Source organism: Danio rerio, chromosome 6 (assembly GCF_052040795.2).
Source record: "Danio rerio strain M-AB ecotype USA chromosome 6, GRCz13ab, whole genome shotgun sequence".
Classification (NCBI taxonomy): domain Eukaryota; kingdom Metazoa; phylum Chordata; class Actinopteri; order Cypriniformes; family Danionidae; genus Danio; species Danio rerio.
In genome coordinates this window covers 41,190,650-41,214,971 of record NC_141026.1, presented here as the reverse complement: position 1 = coordinate 41,214,971, position 24,322 = coordinate 41,190,650, and the positions used below count along the sequence as shown (strand labels likewise).

Genomic DNA, 24,322 nt, shown 5'->3' with positions numbered 1-24,322 from the left:
TATTTTTATTATAAATTAAATTGTGTTTATTAAATAGTTTCCTTGTGGGCAGCATTGACTGCGTCATGTGATGATGCTGATTTCCAGTTTTACTAACCTACTAGACAATTCTGTTCGCACACTGCAAGTAAAGTATATGACACACATACTTTATGTACATGTAAAATTTGTATTAATGTAGTCACATTTTTTTCTTGCAGAATGTAAAACTGCAGTGCATAAGAAATGTGAGGAAAAGGTAAGACTTTTCTCTTGTTATTAAATATGGTATATATGTATAAACTTTGGCTTAAAGGAATAGTTAACCTAAACTGAAAAAAGAAACTCAAAGGCTCAGTAAATGGTAAGTTTTTATTATGTGGTGAACTATTCCTTTAACTATACCAATAACTCTGTGTCCTTGTAGCAAATTCTTATCTTTGACCTAAGTGGCTATTGGTCTTGTGACGTGTGTCGCTCTCAAATATACTTCAAATAGCACTAATTCAGATGAGTTATGAACTCTGGTTATCTCTGGTATTAATAGAAATTGCGATCAGTCACCGGATGCCTTCAGTACATTACACAGATCTACACCAGTAAATCCACACGCTCCACCACAGCTGTTCCTCTCTTTCTCTTTTTATCTGTCTCAATCTGTTTCAGTTTCTCCTGCCCTTTTTTTTTTTTTTTTTCTCAGAGCAAAATGGTTATGTAACAGCTTTTAGGCTTCTCTTGAGGTTAATTCATTTACGAAATAAGTATGTAAATGCCTTTTTTTGAACTTAAAATGCCAAATGTCAAAACAGTAAAGCAATAATTATTAATTCCCAAATGGATGCTGAAGAAAAAGGTGATTCAAACTGAAATACAAAAACAAAAAAATCAATATTCAAATCACTAGTTTAGCTTCACTAATTGGTATCCAAATCAATGATAAAGATTACCTTAGAATAAGCAAAGTTTTACGTCTTAAGCTTGAGTTTAATATCTGAAAATTAAAATGTCAAAATAACACACCCTTAATTATTCATTCCCCAATGCATGGTCAAAAAAGGTGAACAGTACTGTAACACAAAACCATTTTTAGTGTTTGGAAAACTTTTTAAATAAAGAGCATCATGCATTTTTGCAAATGGTTTAACTTGAACAAATAGAATATAAGTCTGGTAGCACTTTACAAAAAGGTTTGGTTTATTCTCCAGTAAAGTTTTCTTTAAAAACCTGTTCATAAAGCTGCTGAGAGTAACTTTTACTGAGGGTTATAAGAATACAGAATAAATTAAATAAAAGCAAATCTATTTTTTAATTATTTGCATATTTTAAAATGTATATAAAAATGGCCAAATTGCATTTATGGAACACATATTTGTTTATGAAAAGCTATTTTTTGTCCAAAAACCAAAGTAAAAATATATGTGAAAACACATTTCTTACCATGTGGGAATACCTCTGAGATTAAGGTGATTAAGACCACCTGGGAAAACTATCTTGGAAGTGATGTTATTGAGGACAACAGGGCATGCCCACCCTGCGTTATATACAGGAGTGTAGCAACCAGGGGATGGAGGGATATGTCCCCCTCATTTTTGGATCTCTTTTTGGAAGACCCCCTTTTACTTGTAAAATGTCTGCTATGCCCCTTAGTATACTGTATGTTGGTCCTAATGCCCCAGTATAGTGACAGTTACACAATACTGTAAGTTTGTGACTCAGTCATTAGAAATGCTATGGCCCTTAGGGCTATGCTCATTGAAAGCACTTTAAAATGCATGAATTCAAACTTAAAACATAATCTGAAAAATGCACTAAAACTTTCAGGTAATTGTTATTTGTCAAAATGTTATGTAAATCCCCTAGGCAAAAACATTTTAGTGTTTTGTTTTACTATTTGCATAAAAATGTTATTCAATTTACAATTTATAGTACAGTAGATGGTTTAAATTCAAAATCAAATTTGGTAAAATATGGACAAGTCCAGCCACTGGCTTACATTTAGAAATAAAAGTTTTAAGGATTGTGTTCCAGGTTTTACCCAAATTTTATGTAAATTTTTTTCAAACATTTTCTATTCCCCATTGTATTGGCAAAAGCAAGTCAGTAGGATCCAAAACCGTTACCAACAATCCTCAAAATTGGTTTATTTTTCTATTCACAGACAATATAATGTAATAGAGGTTGGAAAAACATGAGTAAATGATGACATTTATTGATATTATGATATTATTCTTAGCATTTACTAATGGGTAATTAATTCAGTTAATTATTATAAGAATGGTGACCTAAAAATGAAAATCTAAAATAATCCAGTAAATCTTTCACACTTTAAGCAATCTAAGAATACTTTTTATTGCATGCTGCCTGGTTTGAGAGAGCGAGAGAGAAAGCATTGGGTGGGAGAGAGAGAGAAAGAGAGAGAGAGAGAGAGAGGATCAGAAAGAGAGGAGAGCACTGGTGTGTTTGTGTGCTATTGAAACTCTAGAAACCTGGACTCATCTGATAAAGGTACAGTCACTTTTGCTTTTTAAACAGAGGGATATTATTGCACTTTCAAAAGTTATACACGTAGTGTACATTTCAAGTTAAATAATGGGATTAGGTTGTGAGATAACGATCTGCTTGGCACAAAGAAAAATATTAGAATATAGTGAATCATCAGTGAAATCTGACACATGAGAGATACTGTTATAAATGATTGGAACAGATGAACGCGTCTTTGTTTTGTAATTTTCAGTGAGCACGCCTGCATTATAGCCAAGTTTGTGCTACCTGATAAAAGCAGGATGTCATTAATGAACCCCTGTGTGTTTTCTTGTCCCACATAAAAGATGTCTTTTATCTGCACTGTAATGCGATTTTGACATTATGTTATAGCCACAGATTACTTTCAACTCCAGACGTATTGATTTCCAGCAGGGCGACAATCAATCTACACACATATGGAGCTCTAATAATTAATAAAAATGACTTTTACATTAGTTCATGGCAGTAATGCACTGAATATTCATAGCAAAAATATTCCTACTAACTCATGATGAGGAGATGGAGGAGGAGACACAGGGCCAGCTGATCATCTGAAATAGAGTGGTGGAAATAGTTCATAAAGCCAGCAGGCATTTCATTCGTCCTGGATAGAGAGATCAGCTGCTTTTGTTTCTCTGTCTCCACGTCTCCACCTTCAGTCCACATCAGGCTATCTGTCAATAAAGCAGATTATTCCTCTCCAAAATGCAGAATGATGGTCACTTTAGGCTTTTGGTGACAGATTCTGAAATTTTTACATTAGAGTAACTTAAATTGTAAAATATAAATGGCATAATCTAATAAAATTGCTAAAGGCATATGTAGAGTCATGTTTGTTAGTTAAAATGTGGAGTCGAAACTAATTATTAGGATGGAAGCGAAGTGAACGTGTGCAAACATGTGCACACACACACACACACACTCATGCACAGTGTTAAACAGTACCAGATGTCCCCTGGTGTGATAATAACCTAATGAGGACAGAGAGGATGTCTTTAAATGGAGAGTCACCCTGTGGCCCCAAAGTATGCTGAAGTCTGTTTAAGACACTGCTGTGTGTCTCACTTATGCGCTCTGCTGTCTAAACACTTTAAAAACATAAGGCAAAGATGTTTAAATCTGTGTATTTATTTTCCATGTGCCCGCCAACCTGATTTCATCAAGTGGGACATGTATGAAATATGTGTTGATCCTGGAACAACATTCCAATCAGCCAATCAGAATTAAGGGATACGTTCACAGTTTATATTGAGTTTAGGCTTACGGTTAGGGTTATGCACTTTATTACTTTTATTCCCCTCTGATTTTGGGAGTAATTTACAGTTACGGTTGGGTTTAGGGATAGGCAATAGGTATGGATTATATTTTTTAACAAACATTAGGTTCCAGGTGATCAACATAGATGTTAATCCAGGATCGCATCGTACTTGGCAAAATCATGATGTTCCCACATGCCTTCACTTATACACACCATTATTTTCTTTCTTCTAGGTCTCTGTCCCCTGTGAAGCAGTTTCAGATCCTGTGAGTTCTGCTCATTTGTTTTTGTAACACCTTGTGACTAAGGATCACTTGCATGTTGGAAAAAAAGGTTTCACTAAAGGGAGGTTGGAGAGATCCCAAGACACATTTAACCTTTTATGCATACTTAACACGTTACTTCATTAAGCAGGATCTAATTGAGACTTAACGAAGCTTATGACTTATAAGTAAAATCTCACATACTGATTGATGTGAGAATGAGAATTTGAGTGGACTTAGAAACTTAAACCACACAGCTTCAGGAGATTTTCTCAACTTGTTATTTGTTTTTTTAATTGCAGTGTGAGTTTATTTTTACATCCAGGTATTCTTTAAACATTTCTCAGTGATATTTTTGTATCAGATAGACAATTGTTCTGTAAAAAGAACTTGCAATTCTTAGTGTGCTTCACACTAGGACTTGTCAAGCCACCTGTAGAGGACACACTTTCTCCTTTTCGTATGATTGGTCAGAGAAAAAAAACAAAAACCTACGACTTGTCATAGCATTTTTATACTGCTATTCTGATGATATGATGTACTTTTTTTATTCTCACTTGTAGTTTGCTTTAGATAAAAGCATCTGCTAAAGGAATAAATGTAAATGTAGTTCTTAATAATAGAATGTTTTTTAATTCATAAGCTAAATTGGCCGTTGTTTATGAGAGTGTGTATGGATGTTTTCCAGTGATGGGTTGCAGCTGGAAGGGCATCCGCTGCGTAAAACAAATGCTTGATAAGTTGGCAGTTCATTCAACTGTGTAACCCCTGATTATTAAAGGGACTAAGCCGAAAAGAAAATGAATGATTGTATGTTTTCATTCATTTTACTTTAATTTTATTTAAGATAACAAGGTTAGCTCAATCAAATGGTGGTACTATCTTGGCAAAAAGCTAAAACAAAAAACAAAAAAACAATAAAAAGTTTTCACATGTATTATTTTATTTTATTTTACATAAGGTTGATGTTTTGCGGTGTCAAATTTGAGAAAAATTATGCCATTGTTAAATTAAAAAAAGTGTGTTTGATGTATTTAAAATGAAAACTTAAGTATGTATGTGTGTGTACACTATCGGTTTGGGGTTGTTGTTTTTTTTCTTTTCATATGTTTATTTTTTTAAAAATTATTATGTTCTGTTAATTTATTAAATTAAAAAAAAGTGTTTAATTTAATTTAAAATTGTTAAATACTTTTTATTAAATATTTTTTACTTTTTGTATGTAAATTCAAATGAAATTACATACAATTACTCCAGTCATTATTGCTTTTATTACTATTACCATTAATAACAATAATAATATTAGAGTGATTTCTGATTTCTGATTAGAGTGATATTAGAGTGATTTCTGAAGGATCATGTGACTCTGAAGACAAGAGCAATAAAGCTTAAAATTCATCTTTAAATCACTGGAATAAATGAATAAATTAAATGATAAACTACTTTTGAACAGTTATTTTACAGTGCAATAACATTTCACAATTTTACAATTTGTACTGTATTTCTGATTAAATAAATGCAGCCTTGGTGAGCAGGAGAAGCTTAATTTAAACCATTTAAAAATCTTACTAACCCAAAAAGTTTAACCGGTAGTGTATATATTTATTTACTTATTTACTTACTCACAATCTCTTAACTCTGATCTCTCCTAGCCACCATTACAAAACCAAATGAATGTCCCTCAAAGGTAAGAGCTAATATCATAAAGTTAAAAACATTATTATGAGAAACAACACAAAACGTAACGAACTGTCATTAATTACTCGCCTTCAGGTTGTTTTTAAAATCAGCCTGGTTGCCATTCAATTAACTAAATAAGTTAAATTGTGTGTGCGTGCGTGCATGTGTGTGTGTGTGTGTATTGGTGTTTTACAGTAAAGCCAGCATGGAGACCGTTATGGAGAACCTGATGGGCAGTCATTATGATTTCGACTTGACCTACATCACTGAGCGAATCATCTCTGTCCTGTATCAGTCTGACCTGGACGAACAGAGCTACAGTGCTAACCTAAAAGTAGTGGCGCCCATGTTGAAATCTAAACATCAAGACAAATTCTTGGTTAGTAATCTTTCTGCTTAAAATCTTTTAATTTAAAATCCATATGAATTAAAGACTCTTTCACTCTCTCTCAGCTTATAAATCTGTCAGAGAAACGTCATGACATCTGCAGGCTAAACCCAAAGGTATCTTCCTAATTTTAGATGTGCATAAAACCTCTTTTAAATGTCTCTATATGGTTTATTTGATTTGATGTATTCCGCCTTTTCTGTATTTCTGCGATGCCTCAGGTTGAGGAGTTTGGGTGGCCTGATTTGCATGCCCCGCCCCTCGATAAAATATGTGCCGTATGCAAGACTATGGAGAACTGGCTTAACTCTGACCCCAACAATGTGGTTGTGCTGCACTGCAAGGTTAGAACCAAAAGTTACTCGATATACTTAACATTTAATGTATAAGAGGTAAAAGTTTCTGAGTGCCATTATGGTCTAATTAAAGGAGTAGGTCATCCAAAAATGAGGTACTGTCATTATATACTTACTCCAAAGTCGTTCCAAACTCACATGAATGTCTTTTGAATGGAAAAGTTTAGACTAATGTACTCTCTTTTCCATGCAGTCGCAATGAATTTGGTGTGAAGTGACAGAAAGCAAATCATGGAAGAATTATAAAAGTAGTTTATACTGTATTCCTAATGTAATGGGTTCTTTCCTAACATAATCTTTGCCTCATGTGGGCTGTTAAACATTGTGTCTGAATCAGAGGCAGTGAGTTGAGCTCAATAACCAGACTGATCTAACATATACTTGTAAATGAGGATCTAATTTTAATTTTATCGAATTTTTTATGCTATTGAAATTATAACCTTAAATTATTGGTTGTAGCATTTATTTTGTCTACTCTTTCTGCCCCTCATCTCTCTCTATTTGTCACTTTCTCAGGGAAACAAAGGAAAAACAGGGGTGATTGTGGCAGCTTACATGCACTATAGCAAGATATCAGCTGGGTACGTCTTACATACACAAAAGTAGACAAAACTACATAAACACAGACAAGGGTAAACTAAATGAAACCTAACAAACCAGGCAAGTTAAAACCAAACAAACAAAACTTACCGAACGCTAACTAAAGGACTAACTTTGAAGACTACACATACACTTAATACACAAACAAACTTTATAGAACATATGTCTCTATATAAAGGCACCTGTGATGAAAATCAACTTTAGTAAGCTGTTTGGACAGAACTGTATGTACAGTGTGTCCACTGTCATACTGGAGTGATATAAACACAACAAGTCTCTATTTTAAGACGTTAAAATAGGACCCAAATCCCAGTGATTTTGAGACCCACTACAACGAGACGTAGAAGTGCGGTTTTCCCCGCCCACTGAATTGATTAACAGGTGCCATGTCTTCATAATAACATGTAAACACATGTCCACAGAACAAAGAAACTGGGATTAAAACATGTTCCAACTCTCTATGATCAGCTGCACATCAATAATTAATTTTATAAGTTCAAAACGTTTTTAATACAGTGCATGTTTGTAATAAAGACAGTAAAATTTAAGTCTTAACCGCTATAATCACCATGGCCACATGGTGTCAGTAAGTCAGTGTGTGTGTGCACTGCAAATGACATTTGTGTGAGACTCATCATTTCATAAAGGCTTGAATAAATTCCACCACAAATACATCAAATAAACTTTCTTGCTATTTTTTACTAGTGACCTTTCATATTTATTCTTGTCTGTTTCGATCACTGACTGCTGTAGTAACGCAGTAGAAACAGACAGACATATCGGAGCGGTGGGTGGGAAGAAGCAGTTCATTTGGATTTAAAGCCACAGGCTACAAAAACAGCTACAGTGTAGTCAAGACACTAAAATAAATGCACAGATTCTGGAGGCTATAATAAATAATCTGATGGGTATTTTTTAGCTGAAACACATTCTGAAGACATCAAAGGCTTATCTTAAATCTTCAAAAAGGATTTAAAATAGGTGCTTTTTAATGTTTTTTATATAATGCTCTATACACAACTTCTTAACCTTTCTGATTTTGATTGCAATTAAAAATGTGCACTTTTTGTAAAGCTGCTTTGAAACTGTAATCACTGTGAAAAGCACTATACAAATAAACTTGAAATTAATTGAAAACTAAGTAAAGCCTTACTTCTAACTGATACCAGACAAGCAAACAAAACCAAACAAAACTAATAATCAATTAAAGCTAAACAAAACCCAATAAATCTAAATGAAACCAAGCTAAACAAAAGAGACAAAGCAAACTAAAGGAAACTAAACAAACCCTTAACAAACCCAAACTAAACTAAACCAGACAAAACTAACCACAACAGATTCAACTCAACATATTCTAAACCAAACCAGAAGAAACTAAGCAAAGTAGTCATAATCAAAGCTAAATTAAACCAAACCAATTTTTACAAAGCTAAGCAAAACCAACATAAGGGAAAATCAAAACAAACCTAAATGAGACTAAACAAATTCACACTATTCAACAACAAACAAAATAATTTATAGGTTTTTAGATTTTGGTCAAGTAAATATGCTTTTGGTAAGCAGAAGAGAATAAAAAAACATTTAAAATAGTTCTTTTCTGGAGGAGTTTGTAATAATTCATGTCTGGGATTTTAATTAGTTTGACTGTTTGTGTGTGTGTGTGTGTGTGTGTGTGTGCAGGGCAGATCAGGCTCTCTCAACAGTTGCTATGAGGAAATTTTGTGAGGATAAAATCTCTTCTTTTATCCTGCCATCCCAGAACAGGTTTGATTAACCTTTATTTCTATTTGTTCCGGAATAACCTGTTCTCGTGTGGTCATGATGTTCTCCGTGTCGTCGCAGGTATATATATTATTTTGCCGGTCTCCTCTCGGGCTCAATAAAGATGAACAGCTCACCTCTGTTCCTGCATCAGATTCATGTTCCAGTTTCACCCAACTACCAGTCAGGAGGAGGTACACAACTCACTGGTTTAATCAAGACCAGGTCTAAGTTAGCATTTTTTGCACTGAAGACAAGAAATCAGTATTGATGTTTCCAACCATTTTATTCAGTTAATTAGTAACATTGTAATATTAAAATCTGCTAAATCAATAATACACTACAATATGCAAAATGCGCTAGATTTAGTTAACACAGCTAATTTTCATCATTACTATCTAGACATATTTTTAAGCACAGAAAGAAAATAAAAACGAATGTAAATGCACAAAAATAAATAGAAAGTATAAACTAAGAATATTAAAACAGAAAATTAGAGACTAATGGTGGCACGGTGGCTTACTGATTAGCACTGTCACCTCACAGCAAGAAGGTTGCTGGTTTAAGTCTATAGGTGAATTGGATAAACTAAATTTGCCGTAGTTAATGAGTATGTGTATTAATGAGTGTGTATGGATGTTTCTCAATTTTGAATTGTGGCTTGAAGAGCATCCGCTGCGTAAAACATCTGCCGGAATAGTGGGTGGTTCATTCTGCTGTGGTGACCACTGATAAATAAGAGACTAAGCCGAAGGAAAACCCACCCCAACATGGGGAGAACATGCGGACTCACTCCACACACAGAAATGCCAACTAACCCAGCCGGAACTTGAACTAGCGACCTTCTTACTATGAGGTGACAGTGCTAACCACTGAGCCACTGTTTCGCCTCTACCCCTACTCATTTTAATATAAAAAAAGTAAACAAAAAACAAGCACAGATACATTCTTTAAAACATTAAATGTGTATTTCATAGTAAAAACATAATAATACAGAAATGGAACAACATAAGGCTGAGAAAATAAAAACATGACTTACATTTTTGATTCAATGATTTCTTAAACCTGAGCTGAATCACCATGCAGCTGTATTTTCTCATGTTTTCCATTGCATTTTGCAGGTTATGCTCCCTTTCTGAAGATCTATCAGTCGCTGCAGCTGGTCTATTCTTCAGGCAAATAGTAAGTGGGTTTCATTACGGTTCGAGTTGTTTTTCAGAGTTGCTGGTCACTGCGAATGAGCTCATATATTGACCTGTGCTGCTTAACTTTGCCGAAATAAACATCTTAATCAAGCAACTTGCTGGTTGAAGCTGTTGTAAGCTGGTTTCTCCTGGTTTAGGATAATATCAATGTCTAGCCAAATCTAGTAACTAGTTTCCTTGTCAATTTGGTATTATGCTGGTTTAGTTATAAAAGATGCTGGTCTCCCTACCTGAGCAACTGAGAAGTAGCCTAAAATGGCTAGTTTTAATTCACCCAAAAAAGAAATTTCAGTCATTGTTTGCTCAACCTGTTTCAGCGCAGTAAACACTTTTATTGAAATCTTGATAAGGGGAAAGAAAATATAAAGGCCTGGTCAGAGTGAACTGTATACCCTTGCCTAAATAGTAGACCATCATACGTCTTCTTGCAAAAAAACTAAAGGGATAGTTCACTCAAAACTGACAATCCTGCTATCATTTACTCATCTACTCAACCTTTATGTGTTTCTTTATTCTGTTAAACACAAAAGAAGGTTTTTTTTTGTTGTTTTTTTGTCAAATAAGATTTATTTGGTCATTGAATATACTTACAATAATCACATATTCCAGGATTAATTTTCTGATATACATAAACTTACAAAATAAACAGCCTGTAATTATACAATACAGTGATAATCAAAACTGATTATTTTTTTGAGTAAATGTGTTTATATCTATATGTATTCAGTCTTTTTTAATTAATTACAGTAATATTTTTGACTAATATGAAAATGTTCATCTGATTTATGTACAGTGCAGTTTGTACAGTAATATTGTCTGTCTTTTAGTAGATCTATTATGAGACTTGCTTTGTTTACCAAATAAAGTGATTGGATTTGCATTTTAAACATTAAATAAAAGTTAAAAAAATATTATTTTTTATTTCACATATAAAGGTTTTAGTTATAATACTCCCAAAAAAATTTCGTAGAAATCTGCAGAGTTTTACCAAAGTTCTTCGCAGAAATACAAAAAACGATTCCGTCTGGCCCTACTCATTACTGCCATTTCATAGATAAGTGAGAGCAGGGCATTTATAAAGAATCTTCCTTTTGTGCTTTTGCAAAATGAAGGGTATACAGCATTAGACCAACATGAGTGAATAAATTATGATTCATTTTTCATTTTAGAAGTTGCTTTTCTCCAGGAAACCTAGACAATGTTAGTTTGCAACTGACTCACATTGTGTCCAAGTCTTGTCTTTGTTATGCCATTTCCTCTCCTGACTGACCTATAAAAATTGTCATCTTTTGCCATTGAATTCTTGTTGTTTGTGTTACAGTGATATTCAGGGCCCTAACAGTAAGACGCTGTGTGTAAATATTGAACCAGCTCTGCTGTTGAAGGGAGACATCCTGGTGAGAACACTCATGCATTTCACATGAACACATTCTTGAGTTGTCATATTAGATAATCCTCACCTGAATATTTTAAAATGTATATCTAAAGGCATGGTCAGATTATTAAATGAATGATAAGATAACAGACGCTTCATTCATTGCTTAGGATTATAATTGATAAAAAATTATTGGACTTAATTTTAGAAGATGGAAGCTATTCATTTCCCAAGCGACTCAACATTCTGCCATCATTTTCTCACCCTCATGTCATTCCAAACGTGTAAGATGTGGTTAACATTGAAAAATATTATTTTTTTACTTAACCAAAACATTTTAGTATGTACGTATGTATGTATCCAAATTCACATACTGTTCATATGCACTATTATTCTATGCTACTTCGTTTACATGTTGTCTAAACAAAGTACTATGTTAAAGGGACATTCACCTAAAAAAGTGAAAATTCTGTCATCATTTACTCATCCTCCACTTGATTCAAATCTGTTTAATTGCCTTTCTTCTGGTGAACACAAATTAAGATATTTTGAAGAATGTATGGAAACAAATAATCATTGACATATGTAGCATTTTTGTTTCTATGGAAGTCAGTGGCTCCTTTTCCCCAACATTCTTCAGAATATCTGGTGTCCAACAGAAGAAAGAAATTTTTAGAGAGTTTAGAGAGTAAACAATGATTTTTAAAAACTATCCCTTTAACAGAAATACACGTTTTATCTTGAATGATTACATTGATGTTAATAATTGATTATGTAATATTTAATGCATAAATTGGGACACAACTGAAGTCCTGTTATTTGATTTCATAATTTGTTTGAATTGGAATATCATAAACATCCACCCACAAAACCCAAGAAAATGCATTCAATCTGTATAGTGTTGTACCTTTAGGGGATAGTTCACCGGAAAATGTTTATCTTATACTTGTTCAAAATCGATTTAAGTTATACTGTTATAACTATAACTATGAAGATATTTTTTTAATTGCTAATAGTGGTTGCTGGCACTCATTAACATGTATAGTAGGAAAAATATATATTATGAAATCAATAGGTTCCAGCCACAAGCATTCTTCAAAATATCTTCTTTTGTGTTAAACATTCATTAATTTTCCTTCTGCTTAGTCCCCTATTTATTAGGGGTTGCCACAGTGGAATGAACCACCAGCTATTCCGGCATATGTTTAACGCAGTGGATGCCCTTCCAGTCACAACCCAGTACTGGGAAACACCCATACACTCATACACTACGGCCAATTTAGGTTATTCAATTCACCTAGAGCGCATGTCTTTGGACATAAACTCCACACATACATGCCACCTGGCCCACTCAAGACTTAATAATAAGGCTATTATGATTGTCAATGACGAGAGACATGCTTTATTGAACACCTTCCAATTGTTACCATCTGGTCGTCAATATTGTGTTACCAAATGTGTAAGAAATAGGAAAAAATAATCATTTATACCCCAAGCAATTAAGATTTTTAATTCCTCATCCCTCAGTTGCAGTTGATGGCCAGAAGACAGGATATTTATTTAGAATAGGGGTACCATGTTTTTAAATGATATATACAGTTGAAGTCAGAATTATTAGCCCCTCTTTGATTTATTTATTTATTTATTTATTTATTTTCATTTTTAAATATTCTCCAAATGATGTTTAGCAGAGCAAGGAAAGTTTCACAGTATGTCTGGCAAAATTTTTTCTTCTGGAGAAAGTCTTATATGTTTTATTTCGGCTATTTTTTATGAACCATTTAAGGTCAAAATTATTGGTCCCTTTAAGCTAAATTTGTTTTGACTGTCTACAGAACAAACAGTCATTACACAATAACTTGCCTAATTACCCTAACCTGCCTAGTTAACTAAATTAACCTAGTTAAGCCTGTAAATGTCACTTTAAGATGTATAGAAGTGTCTTGAAAAATATCTAGTAAAATATTATTTACTGTTATCATGCCAAGGATAAAATAAATCAGTTATTAAAAATGAGTTATTAAAACTATTATGCTCAGAAATGTGTTGAAAAAAAATCTTCTCTCCGTTAAACAGAAAATGGGGGAAAAATAAACAGGGGGGCTAATAATTCAGGGGGGCTAATAAGACTTCAACTATATATGCCAAATGTGAAATGTCAGAAGTCTCAGTGAGTGTATGCCGTAAATGAAATTTCCCTACGGGGATAAATAAAGTTAACTAACTAACTAGGACTCGAACCAGCGACCTTCTTGCTGTGAGGCGACAGTCCTAACAACTAAGTCATCGTGCCGCCCTTGTGTTAAATACTAGAATCAAATAATCAAACTAGGTTTTGAACAAGTAAAAAGAGAGTAAACTGTCCCTTTAAGCACCCTAAGTTTGTGGTGTAGTTTTGTAGCCTTTGAATTCTTAAGTAAATTGTTTGAGCTAATTGCACAAAATTAGATCACCACATTAGAAAAGGCCCATATATACAGAAGAGATGACTTTAAACACAAAGTTTAAGCAGGAATGTGTGTCCTTCATCTACTTGTGGTCTATATCACAAGACCCAGTCTAAACAGGACCTATAATATATATATATTTGAATGTGTTTGTTTAGGTGAAGTGTTATCACCGCCTCTCAGATGTGTGTAAGAGAGAATGTGTGTTCAGAGTCCAGTTTCACACCTGTAGTGTTCATGGATCTCAGCTTGCGTTTGGCAAAGGGGAGCTGGACCATGCCTGCACAGGTAAACGCGTACAGGCACGGTTTGTTTGTTTAACCTCCCACTCCATTGCCTCAGCCTGTTAAAAGCAGAGAAATAAAGTGTGTTTTCTGTACACTGATTATCTGTGTTTGTGTGCAGATGATCGGTTTCCTTCAGATGCAACAGTGGAGTTGCTGTTTTCTACTGGCCCTCAAAGGAGAGGTAGACATTTACCAACTGCACTCTTTCACTGTCACTGCATAAATTGACGGTGTTTTAATGTTGTGTTTGTGTGTTCTGAGGTGGAGATGTGCCAGGGAATGAGCCAGGAGTATCTGCGGATTATGGCAGCACAGATCCTGTTGTCCGCTGGGACTCATATGAGAACTTCAACCTTCACCACGAGGACAGTGTTGAGGGTGTGTGTGAACTCTTTTGAATTTTAAATGACTTGAGCTACAAACAAACTAAATTTTTTTTTAAAGATTTTTTACATTACACATTGCTACACTGTCATCCATACCTGTCAACCCTCCCCTTTTTCCTGGGATTCTCCTGTATTTTACAATTCTATTACGGTATCATCCCGTAAAGGTATTTTCCAGTATTTCTCCTGTATTTTTATTCTTTCTATGAAGGGTGGCAAAAAACTTCAAAGAGCCAATCCTTCCTATAAGCAACCCATACCGCCAAACCACCAGGGGATGCCCCTTGCTTTTAAATGCAAATTTGTTCTGTGCTTTTATTTTATTTAGGCATGAAAACAATTTGAAATAAATATAAAAACGGCAGGATTCCCTTCATTTCCGTTACAGGTGTCGTTGCCCCTCCTAATCTAAACTCAAATCAGTCAGTTTGTGTATTCATCAAGCGGTGTTCACCCCAGGTTCACACTCTCCATAGTCATAAGTAGACACTGTTTCCCAAACAGATTCTGTACACGTGATTTGAAGCGGAGCAAAATATGAAACTCTGGAGTTTGTGTGCGTGTTTGAACAGACATATACTCATAATAATAATAAAATCTAAACATGTTGATCTTGTTTAGTTTTCTTTCAAATACAACAAATTTTTGTCTTAAATGAGCATAAATAGTTAGGAAAGCAGTCCAATGTTTTCATTATAGATCTGTGCATTTTTAAAGTGACACGTCTGTTATTTAATGTAATCAGACGAAAAATCAAAATGAGAGAATCATTCGCTGCTCTTTAATCAGAATGATGAAATTATGCATTAAAGAAAACTTTAATGAAATTTGATAAATTGATTACATTTCTTTATAATAGCTATATAGTATTTTCACACCCCAAAGTTGACAGGTATGGTAATTTAAAGATTGTCGTCATTACTTTATTTTATGCTTGTCTTATGCTTGCAGGGACTAAAAGAATACAGTACATATGTGTATTGTCAGATATTTATAACATTTGACTGTTTTCTTCATCTCAACTATTTCAACTGTTCTGCTTGATATATTTAAAAATGTTATTTATTTTTGTGGTGGAAGAGATTTCTTTTAAATATTTTTTTTCTTTAATGGCTAATTTTGTTCAGTATGATGTATAGTAAATAGAAACATGTCATTTAATTTCTTAATTTCTCTTACATTTAAATATATTGACATTAAACATATTGGCAAGAATAATGTTTTTATAAATTCTAAACTTTCAGATGGCGATGTTTGAGTCTGTAGTTTGAGCATAACAGCATTGTTAGAATAAACCTAAATTATTCATTCATTTATTCATTTTCCTTCGGCTTAATCCTTTTATTCATCAGGGGTCGCCACAATAAACTAAAAAAATAAAGAAATGAACAAAAATTTAAATAACATATAATAAAACTAATAAAACTAGTTGCTGTGTAGTCAATCATGCTGTCATGCAACAAACCATTATAGTGTTACTTGCGTTTTAAAATAGTAGCATGTTAAAAGCTTTTTTTTTTTTGCAAAGTAAAAAAAAATCATGTACTGAATTAAATCCACATTCTGGAAAACAAACACATGTGCATTACATTTTTTATACAGTCTAAATTAATTTGTCTGTCAATAATACGTCTTTCCCTGTCATCTACAGATATCAGTCACACACGTGGACCTTTAGATGGCAGTCTGTATGCTCAAGTGAAGAAGCGTCGAGCACAGGGCTCCAGTCCCAGCAGATGCCCGACCTCCATCAAACCCTCCACATACTCACCCACTCATTCCTCTTCTACTTCTCCAATCCATCTCTCCGTCCAGCCTCTCTCACTCAGCAAAGACACAAGTCGCTCATCTGCAGCCCCTGAATCCCTCACACCACTTCCCAGAGAAAAAAGAGAGAAAGATGAAAACAGGGAAAGACACAGAGAAACTGCGATACTTGATGATGGAGAATGCTCTCCACTCAGACCTGATCGGCCTGTTCAGTCTTGCTATGGTCACCCGTTTTCACACACTCACTCATACTGTGGCCCAGATCTGACTAGCCCACATGCAATTGCAGTTCAACCCAAACATCGCACGCTTCCCTGCAACCGCACAACCCCATTGTCAGTCCGCGACCTGTGTGTATCCCAGCCAGATCTTTTATGGGAGAGAGGGCGCTGTTTGCACCATCCCTGCCCAGAATCTGTCAGACACCTCTACTCGTATCCTCCACAAGAAACACACACTCATTCGCCAATCCCACAGACTTCCCATTCCCACACACTTCCTCCACAAACACGTGCGTATTTCTCTGGGGAGGCGTGCCCTTTGTTTCATTGCTCCGCCCTTCCTCAGGGCCACAACCACATCCCTCCTTCTCTGTCCCCTAATCAGTCCCTACTCACCAGCCCTTACAGAGAGTTACGATACAGCACAACATCACCAACTTCATGCTCTTGTCGGGATTGTTTACGATTACGAGAGGATGTTGCCCTCCATTCTTTACGAGGAAGGGAATTAGAAACCCTTCCTTGGTCTAGAGAGGCGGAGTTTGGAATCCGAAGGGAGGCACCTGTGCATTGGAGGGATGGGAGGGCGGAGTCTCACTGGGAGGGAGTTCAAGAAGCTGAATACTGGCGTCGCAAAATAGCCATGTCGCCAGTGATGCTATCATATGGTCACTGTCAAGCTGTCCCAAAACAAGAGCAAGCAGTATATGTCACAGACCCCCAACCTGAACATGGACTCAGTCCATTTCCCAGCCCCCAAAGCAGCGGTTACCACAGCCCTCATCCACCCTGTCCCTGCTCTCCACAGCCGTTCAGAGACAGTCCAGGTTACGCCTCAATCAGTCATTCCCAAAACTCCTCCCCCATTGCTCTCACACCATCTCCAAAACGAGCCAATCACAATAGAGCCTCGGCTGAGGAGAACCAGCATGGCCCTAATGGTAATCCCACTGTCACAGTTTGTGATCATTAAATTATGCATTGCTAAAACATTTTGTTTAGTTAAATTTAAGTGGAAATTTCGGTTGTATAAATTGTGGCATCTCAAGTGCCAGACTATGCAGTGCCTGTTTTGTGTAGCACTTTTATTCAGAAAGTTTGCAAAAAATAACTGAAATATTACAATTACAAAATGTTTTTATTTTAAATTAATGCTGTTTTTTCTATTCATTGTAGAATCCTCAAAAAATTATTTTGGTTTCCACTAAAATATAAAGGTGAACAATTTTTGGAGCACAGGTTTTGATGGTGTTGATACAATTATATTATTTAGCATATTACTGTGAGTATGTTTACATGGACACCAATAATCGGACTTTAACACGATTAAAGGTGCTTTCACACCAGCGCTTTTGGTCCGTACCCAGGTTTGTTTAATGTCAGAGTACGGTACGTTTAGCTAGCATGAACGTGTATTCTGAACTCAGGTGCACACCAGTGAAAGGTGGTCTTGGGTACGGTTCATGTAAAGTCTGGTCCGGTTCACTTCTGGAATGAATGCAATCGTACCAAATAACGGAAGTGAACTGACAACCTACAACAATCTATCGTTTTCATAATGTTTATTCGCACGTGTGTGTGTGTGTGTATGTCTATGTATCACATACTGTGCCTTGGTGAAAAGCAGGAGTGAGCCTGGGCAAACACAGTGGTAATGTCTGCTTGTCTCCTCCAAAAACAACTTCTGCAGACATTAATTTAAAAAAGACATGTGGAGCATGTCAAATTCCGTTAAAACTATTTCTGCAGTACATACTCGCATCTTGTTTGTCATGGGAGGCATGCGTGAAATGTTCCTGAATGAAAGTGAAAGTGCCGAACTGCAGTTAAAGTTGACAAATTAAAATGAAACACCCAAAATTCCATGTAATTCGGGAGGAAATGTGATTCGCTTGGTGATGCAATTATGTTAATCGAATAATGTGCTATGACATGTATAACGGGATCATGAAAGGAACATTCAAAAAGCAACCCATGTAAACACTTAAATCATATTATTGTCTTATTCAGATTAAGGCAAATAATTCTATTACTGATGTCCATGTAAGCATAGCCATTGATTTCTAAAGAATCACATGGCACAGAAGATTGACATAATGACTGCTGAAAATCATCACAGAAAAAAGCTTTGCCATCACAGGAATAAATTAGCCCTTTTTTACTTAGTACATTTTTAAAAATCTATTTCAAATTAGAATATTATTTCACAATATTACAGTTTTTATTGTACCTTGCTGAGCTTAAGAGCCTTTTTACAAAGCCATCAAAATCTCATCCCAACCCCAAACCTTTGAACAATAGTGTATATTTAAATTAATAATTCATCATCCTCCGTTCACCCAAACCAGATATTTTACCATGAAATTAACACTGAAATGACCATTAACTTTCATTTTTGGATGAACTGCACCTTTCAACTTTTGAACTTTCTTTAATCTCTTCTTTTTTTTGCTTCATGTATCTTGTAGAGGAATATACTAAGATTTTATCTGATGATAAGAGTCCTGCAACCTTTTCTCCACCTACCCAGAACAGGTAAATTTTCCTAAATTCATGTCAACCCCAGCATTTACCAAATGAGATGCACGATCAACCCAAATTCCTCTGTGTGTTTTAACAGTGGACCAGTTAAAGCAGGAGAAATGGTGCAAATCAAATCCCCAGAAGATGTGAATCTCCCTGTGTCTCTGATCACCAATATCTCCTCTGCCAGTGGAGCAGAAGATAAGACAACCATCACAGATTGTACATCTAACAGTCTTTTAATTAGTAGCCAACCATCGTCAAAGAATATGGAGTCAGTGCAGGTACAAACGCTCAATCCCAGACCTCTCAGTGTGCCAGAATCCGAGCAGGATAAAGGAGAGCGTCCCGGCTCATGCTACACCTCAACTACAACCTCAACAAGTCCTCAACCTCCACTTTGCTCCTCAGAAAGAAGCTCTGCTTCAGAATTCTCATCATTTAACTTAAACGGTGAAAGACAAAGCGTGACACCCTTGACTGACTGCAATGAGGAAAGTAACAGTGACCCTGATGGCTTCATCACACCCTCATTTCCTATAGCATCACACGGCTATCCTCTTCTGACGGTGCCTCATGTCCCCTACACAGGCTACACTGAGATCACCATACCGACCAATTTAGCCCAACCTCCTCTTCCAGAAAAACAGCGCTCATCGCCTCTACACAACACGTCTGATTATACTCCCACTTCCTTAATTAAATCAGCTGGAAAGCCTTCGGTTTCCTCTGCACAGGTTCATGTGTCTTTCTCCACTACAACAAATGAAGTGCCTCCCAAATCTACATGCAGAATACCCCTCTCTAGTGGTGTGGACGAGCCCGAGAGCCGTCTCAGCTCCAAGTTTGTCCAGGACAGCTCCAAATACTGGTACAAACCTGGCATCTCCCGGGACCAGGGTGAGAACATCTGTTATTTATATTTATGGATTTGGTATATGTTGTTCTCATCCATTTGATGGCGTGACTTTGGCATTGCTAACCTTATACAATTGTAGATACACAGTTTATGTCCGAATTATTAGTCTTCCTGTCAAATTTGAATTCTTTAACATTTATTCCTAATTTCTGTTTAACGGAGAGAAGATTTTTTCAACACATTAATAAACATAATAGTTTTAATAACTCATTTCTAATAACTGATTTATTTAATCTGTGCCATTATGACAGTTAATAATATTTTACTAGATATTTTAAGATACTAGTATTTAGCTTAAAGTACAATTTAAAGACTTAACTTGGTTAATTAGGCAAGTTAGAGTAATTAGGCAATTCATTGTATAACAATAGTTTTCTTTGTAGCCATTTAAAAAAATTGCTTAAAGCTTAAATTGCTTTTAATTTTAATTTTATTTTTTACATTTTTTAATTTTAACCTTAAAATGTTTTTTTTTTTTTTTTTTTTTAAACTGCTTTTATTCTTGCCAAAATAAAACAAATAAGCCTTTTCCAGAAGACAATTATTTTAGGAAATACTGTAAAAAGTTCCTTGCTCTGGTAAATATAATTTATGAAATATTTGAAAAAGAAAACAAATTCACAGGAGGGTGAATCATTTTGACTTCAACTGTATATGTTAAGGGTGGATGATGTAGCCTAAACTATCATAAAAGTAGTATAAATTCACACATACGTATATATACGTATGAAAAACTATGTACAGATTAGTGAATCCAATCAACAAATAAATAACATCCTCAAGAAAAACGAGTACAATCCAAAGTAAAATATAACAAAGTTTGCTTAAAGACCTTAAATGATGTAATGGATCAAATGTATTGAATGCAGGTAAAGTATTTTAATCTGTTGGACCCTTAAACATAAAAGCTCTTTTACCCATAGATGTTTTATAGTGAGAAACAAAAAAATAAGTCTAAACAGAATGTCTAAATTGATCATTTGAGGGAAAACATACAAAATATTGTTGTAAATAATAGATGGCTACTGCAACAGATCATACATTAAACAATGATGTGTGTGAAAAGAACAACACAGAACAAATCTGCAAAGTCTATTATATGCCGTATTAAGGGGAGCAAGATCTAATTTTAGACGCATTCTGATAAACAATATAGCAATAATTAAAAATTGGCAAAACAAGTTGAAGAGCAAGTTTCTTGCAAACACTGAATGAAAAACAATAAAAACAATGAATACTTGTAAGTTAATTCAAAGGAAAAAAAATGTTTTGGTAATTTTAAATAAAAATCTATCCATCTGCTTCCATTCTGAAACAGTGTATCATTTCAGTTATCAGTCATAATAACATAGTGTTTGTATTTTGGTGAAATATTTAACCAACATGAATAATCGATAATAAATGCAAATATAAATGCAAGTAAAAGTATTAAACATATTTTAACTATTTAATAACTATATATAATAATACTATAACTATACAATTTATTTTTAAATGGATATTCAGATTTTTCTTTTATAATATGTTAGCAATTTTTGTTTTAGTGGATGATCAACCAAAAGAATGACACTTAACCTATTCCCTAACATTTTTAGCAAAGCAAAAACTATAAATAAATAATGATAATGCATTGCAAATGTACCTTTTCATTATGTTGTTGCATGTAACATTATAAAAATAAAAGATCTAATTGTTGTAAACGAGTCTTCAGTTTGCGATGTAAATACAGACCTGTTGTTAACTGAAGTATGAATCTCTCTTTCCTCATTTAGCGATCGCAGTACTGAAGGATAAGGAGGCAGGCTGCTTCCTCATCAGGGATAGTAATTCATTCCAGGGTGCGTATGGATTGGCACTGAAAGTGAGTACAGCTCCAGCCCACACCAATTCCCACACAGAGCCGGGCAGCGCACAGGAACAGCTGGTCAGACACTTCCTGATCGAGAGCGGCGCTAAAGGAGTCAAGATCAAGGGCTGCCAAAATGAAACATATTTCGGTGAGATCAACAACATTATACCTGATTTATCTATTCTTTTTCTGCATGCAACTACGTTTGCGTTTCTATATATGGTTTGCATTCCTGGTTTTAGGATCTTCCATTTCAAACAATGAAACTAGAGTAATATTTAAAATACTTCAATAATATTGCTACAAAAAGACTTGTTTTGAGTTGTTGGGGTTATTTGTGCGCTGCTAAAAGTAATTAGTTATTTCTAATACGTTTTTTTTAATACTGCATGTATGAATCATGGAGAAAAATCCCATCTTGTTGTATTTATTTATTAATATCTTTAGATGAGACAAAAACTGTAAATGTGTTTTTTCTAATGCTGTGTGTTGAAAGTGGCGCCCCCTGTTGACTATTGTCTGTTTTCTCCTAGGCTCTCTGTCTGCTTTGGTGTATCAACACTCCATTACTCCTGTGTCTCTTCCTTGTGTCCTGCGTATTCCAGATCGAGGTCTTACAGACACTTAAACACACGGCAGTGCTTCCACGTTTAATGATAGTAAGATAGCTATCTGGCTGTGTTTGTCTTTCAGATCTTGTTGGTGAATTGCAAGATTTGCAAAGTGGAACGAATACCAGCACAGCAGCAGACCTGTTGAAACAGGGGGCAGGTGATTGCTTTATTTTTCATGTTATAGAATTAAAAAGTGAGCATTATTGTTCGATTTACATTTTAATATTTAATTTAATAAATTAGATTTTATGATTTAATTGTGTTTATTCTTTAAGGTAGTTTGACTTTATTTTGTTGTATTATTTAATTAATTTATTTATTTTATATTAAAAAAATTAAGTTTTAATTACTTTTTAATTTTATATTTAAGTATTTTTTATTACTTTTAATAATATAATTTTTGTATTTGTATATATTGTTTTATAATTAAAGGTGCAGTAGGTAATTTTATTTGGAAACATTTTTGTTGTGTTGGTTGAAAGTCTTTTTCCAATAGTAATAATTAAAGTAAATGATCTAAATGTATTTATATGTATTTTTATGTTCTGGGTAAGGCATAATACAAAAAGATTTCATCCAATTAAATATTGTCGGGCTAACAATTCCCATAATTCTGATAGGCAGCCCAAACTGTCTGTCAACAAATGTAGATTTGTACATCTGCACATCTGTTCACATAGATTCCGCCATTTGTACGTGCACATGCATCACATTCACCACTTGTGCACACGAGAGAGATGAGAGCAGTAAAAACAAATGCTGAATCAAAACTTTTAAAATTTCTGAATCAATATTGGTATTACTTTTGCATGCTGAAGGAAGGATGAAACCATGGCTGAAGTATTTCTTTTAGATGGATATTGTTACAGTATGTTTTAAAACTATTTTAGGGATGTTCACACCAGGCTCTAACTTGGCCTAAACATCAACAACTCTCTCTTAAGTTTGGCATAGTGCTGGACAAGAAAGTTAATCTGATGGAGGGGAAATCCACAATACCTCCACATTTTTTGAAATGGTTAGCTGAAATAGTTTCTGCCCTCAAGCTGGAAAGGTTACGTTTCTCTAGATTTGGCAAACAGATGTATTACAAAATATGGGGCCCCTTCCTTAGATAGGTTAATAATGTCTCCGTAATTATTTTTGTGGTATTTTCTTTCTCTCCTTCCTTTTTGTATGTCATTCTGTTTTGTTTCTCACTTCATTAATCTGGCTGAGGTTTTTATTGTTTGTTTGTTTTTTTGTTTTTTTCATGGTGCTGTATAATTGCAGATTTTTTTGATAGTATTTTGGTGTATGTTCTAGTTAGTATCAGGTAATAACACTGAGATCATTTTGTTAACATTTATACATGGTGTACAGTATTGGGTGTTATGTTTTCGTAAAAACTTCTATAAAAAAAAAATTGATTCATAATAAATAAAAATAAATAAAAAACTATTTTACTAATGCAAAGCTTAACAAGATTTTGTTGTTCAAATGTGTTATATGCACAGAAGTGTTGTTCAGCCACTGAAATCCTCTGGTGTAAGATTTGACTATTTTCAATTTCATAAGAGACCTTTTACAGCATCAATAATGACTAAATTTTTATTTAGTTTACAACAAAACATAAATAAATAGCGCTATTCCACCTAGTCTGCTTTACATTATGAAGTACAATATAAGTTTTGCTCGCTACACAACTGAAAACGTGCTTGATATAATAGTTTTTCATTCAGAATTATTGTATTATAAAGTTCTGTAAAGTTTTCTAACTGGCAAATGACATGATCTAGTGGATTGTCTACTGTCATGTTAGTGCGCGCGTTCATGTTTCAGGAGGCGTGGCTTTAGAAGTTTAGAAGGAGAGACTGTGTTTCAAAGATATTATGCTAAGCGGCAGATCACCTACTGTACCTTTAAATGGTTTTGTGAT

At 34.6% G+C, this 24,322-nt stretch overlaps 1 protein-coding gene across 2 annotated transcripts in view; it reads left to right on the top strand.

Annotated features, from left to right (window-relative positions):
* tns2b (tensin 2b) overlaps positions 1 to 24,322 on the top strand; it is a 37,087-nt gene that overhangs the window by 7,489 nt on the left and 5,276 nt on the right. For both annotated transcript variants that reach the window (XM_087257657.1, XM_087257656.1), the window contains exons 3-22: positions 201 to 238; positions 3,994 to 4,026; positions 5,676 to 5,710; positions 5,899 to 6,082; positions 6,157 to 6,207; positions 6,313 to 6,435; positions 6,964 to 7,028; positions 8,728 to 8,811; positions 8,890 to 9,002; positions 9,930 to 9,990; positions 11,335 to 11,410; positions 13,994 to 14,123; positions 14,241 to 14,303; positions 14,384 to 14,500; positions 16,160 to 17,440; positions 18,968 to 19,034; positions 19,120 to 19,922; positions 21,714 to 21,938; positions 22,324 to 22,401; positions 22,484 to 22,561. In XM_087257657.1, coding sequence (XP_087113783.1) covers positions 201 to 238; positions 3,994 to 4,026; positions 5,676 to 5,710; positions 5,899 to 6,082; positions 6,157 to 6,207; positions 6,313 to 6,435; positions 6,964 to 7,028; positions 8,728 to 8,811; positions 8,890 to 9,002; positions 9,930 to 9,990; positions 11,335 to 11,410; positions 13,994 to 14,123; positions 14,241 to 14,303; positions 14,384 to 14,500; positions 16,160 to 17,440; positions 18,968 to 19,034; positions 19,120 to 19,922; positions 21,714 to 21,938; positions 22,324 to 22,401; positions 22,484 to 22,561 — 3,705 coding nt within the window. The remainder of the gene's footprint in view (positions 1 to 200; positions 239 to 3,993; positions 4,027 to 5,675; positions 5,711 to 5,898; positions 6,083 to 6,156; positions 6,208 to 6,312; positions 6,436 to 6,963; positions 7,029 to 8,727; positions 8,812 to 8,889; positions 9,003 to 9,929; positions 9,991 to 11,334; positions 11,411 to 13,993; positions 14,124 to 14,240; positions 14,304 to 14,383; positions 14,501 to 16,159; positions 17,441 to 18,967; positions 19,035 to 19,119; positions 19,923 to 21,713; positions 21,939 to 22,323; positions 22,402 to 22,483; positions 22,562 to 24,322) is intronic.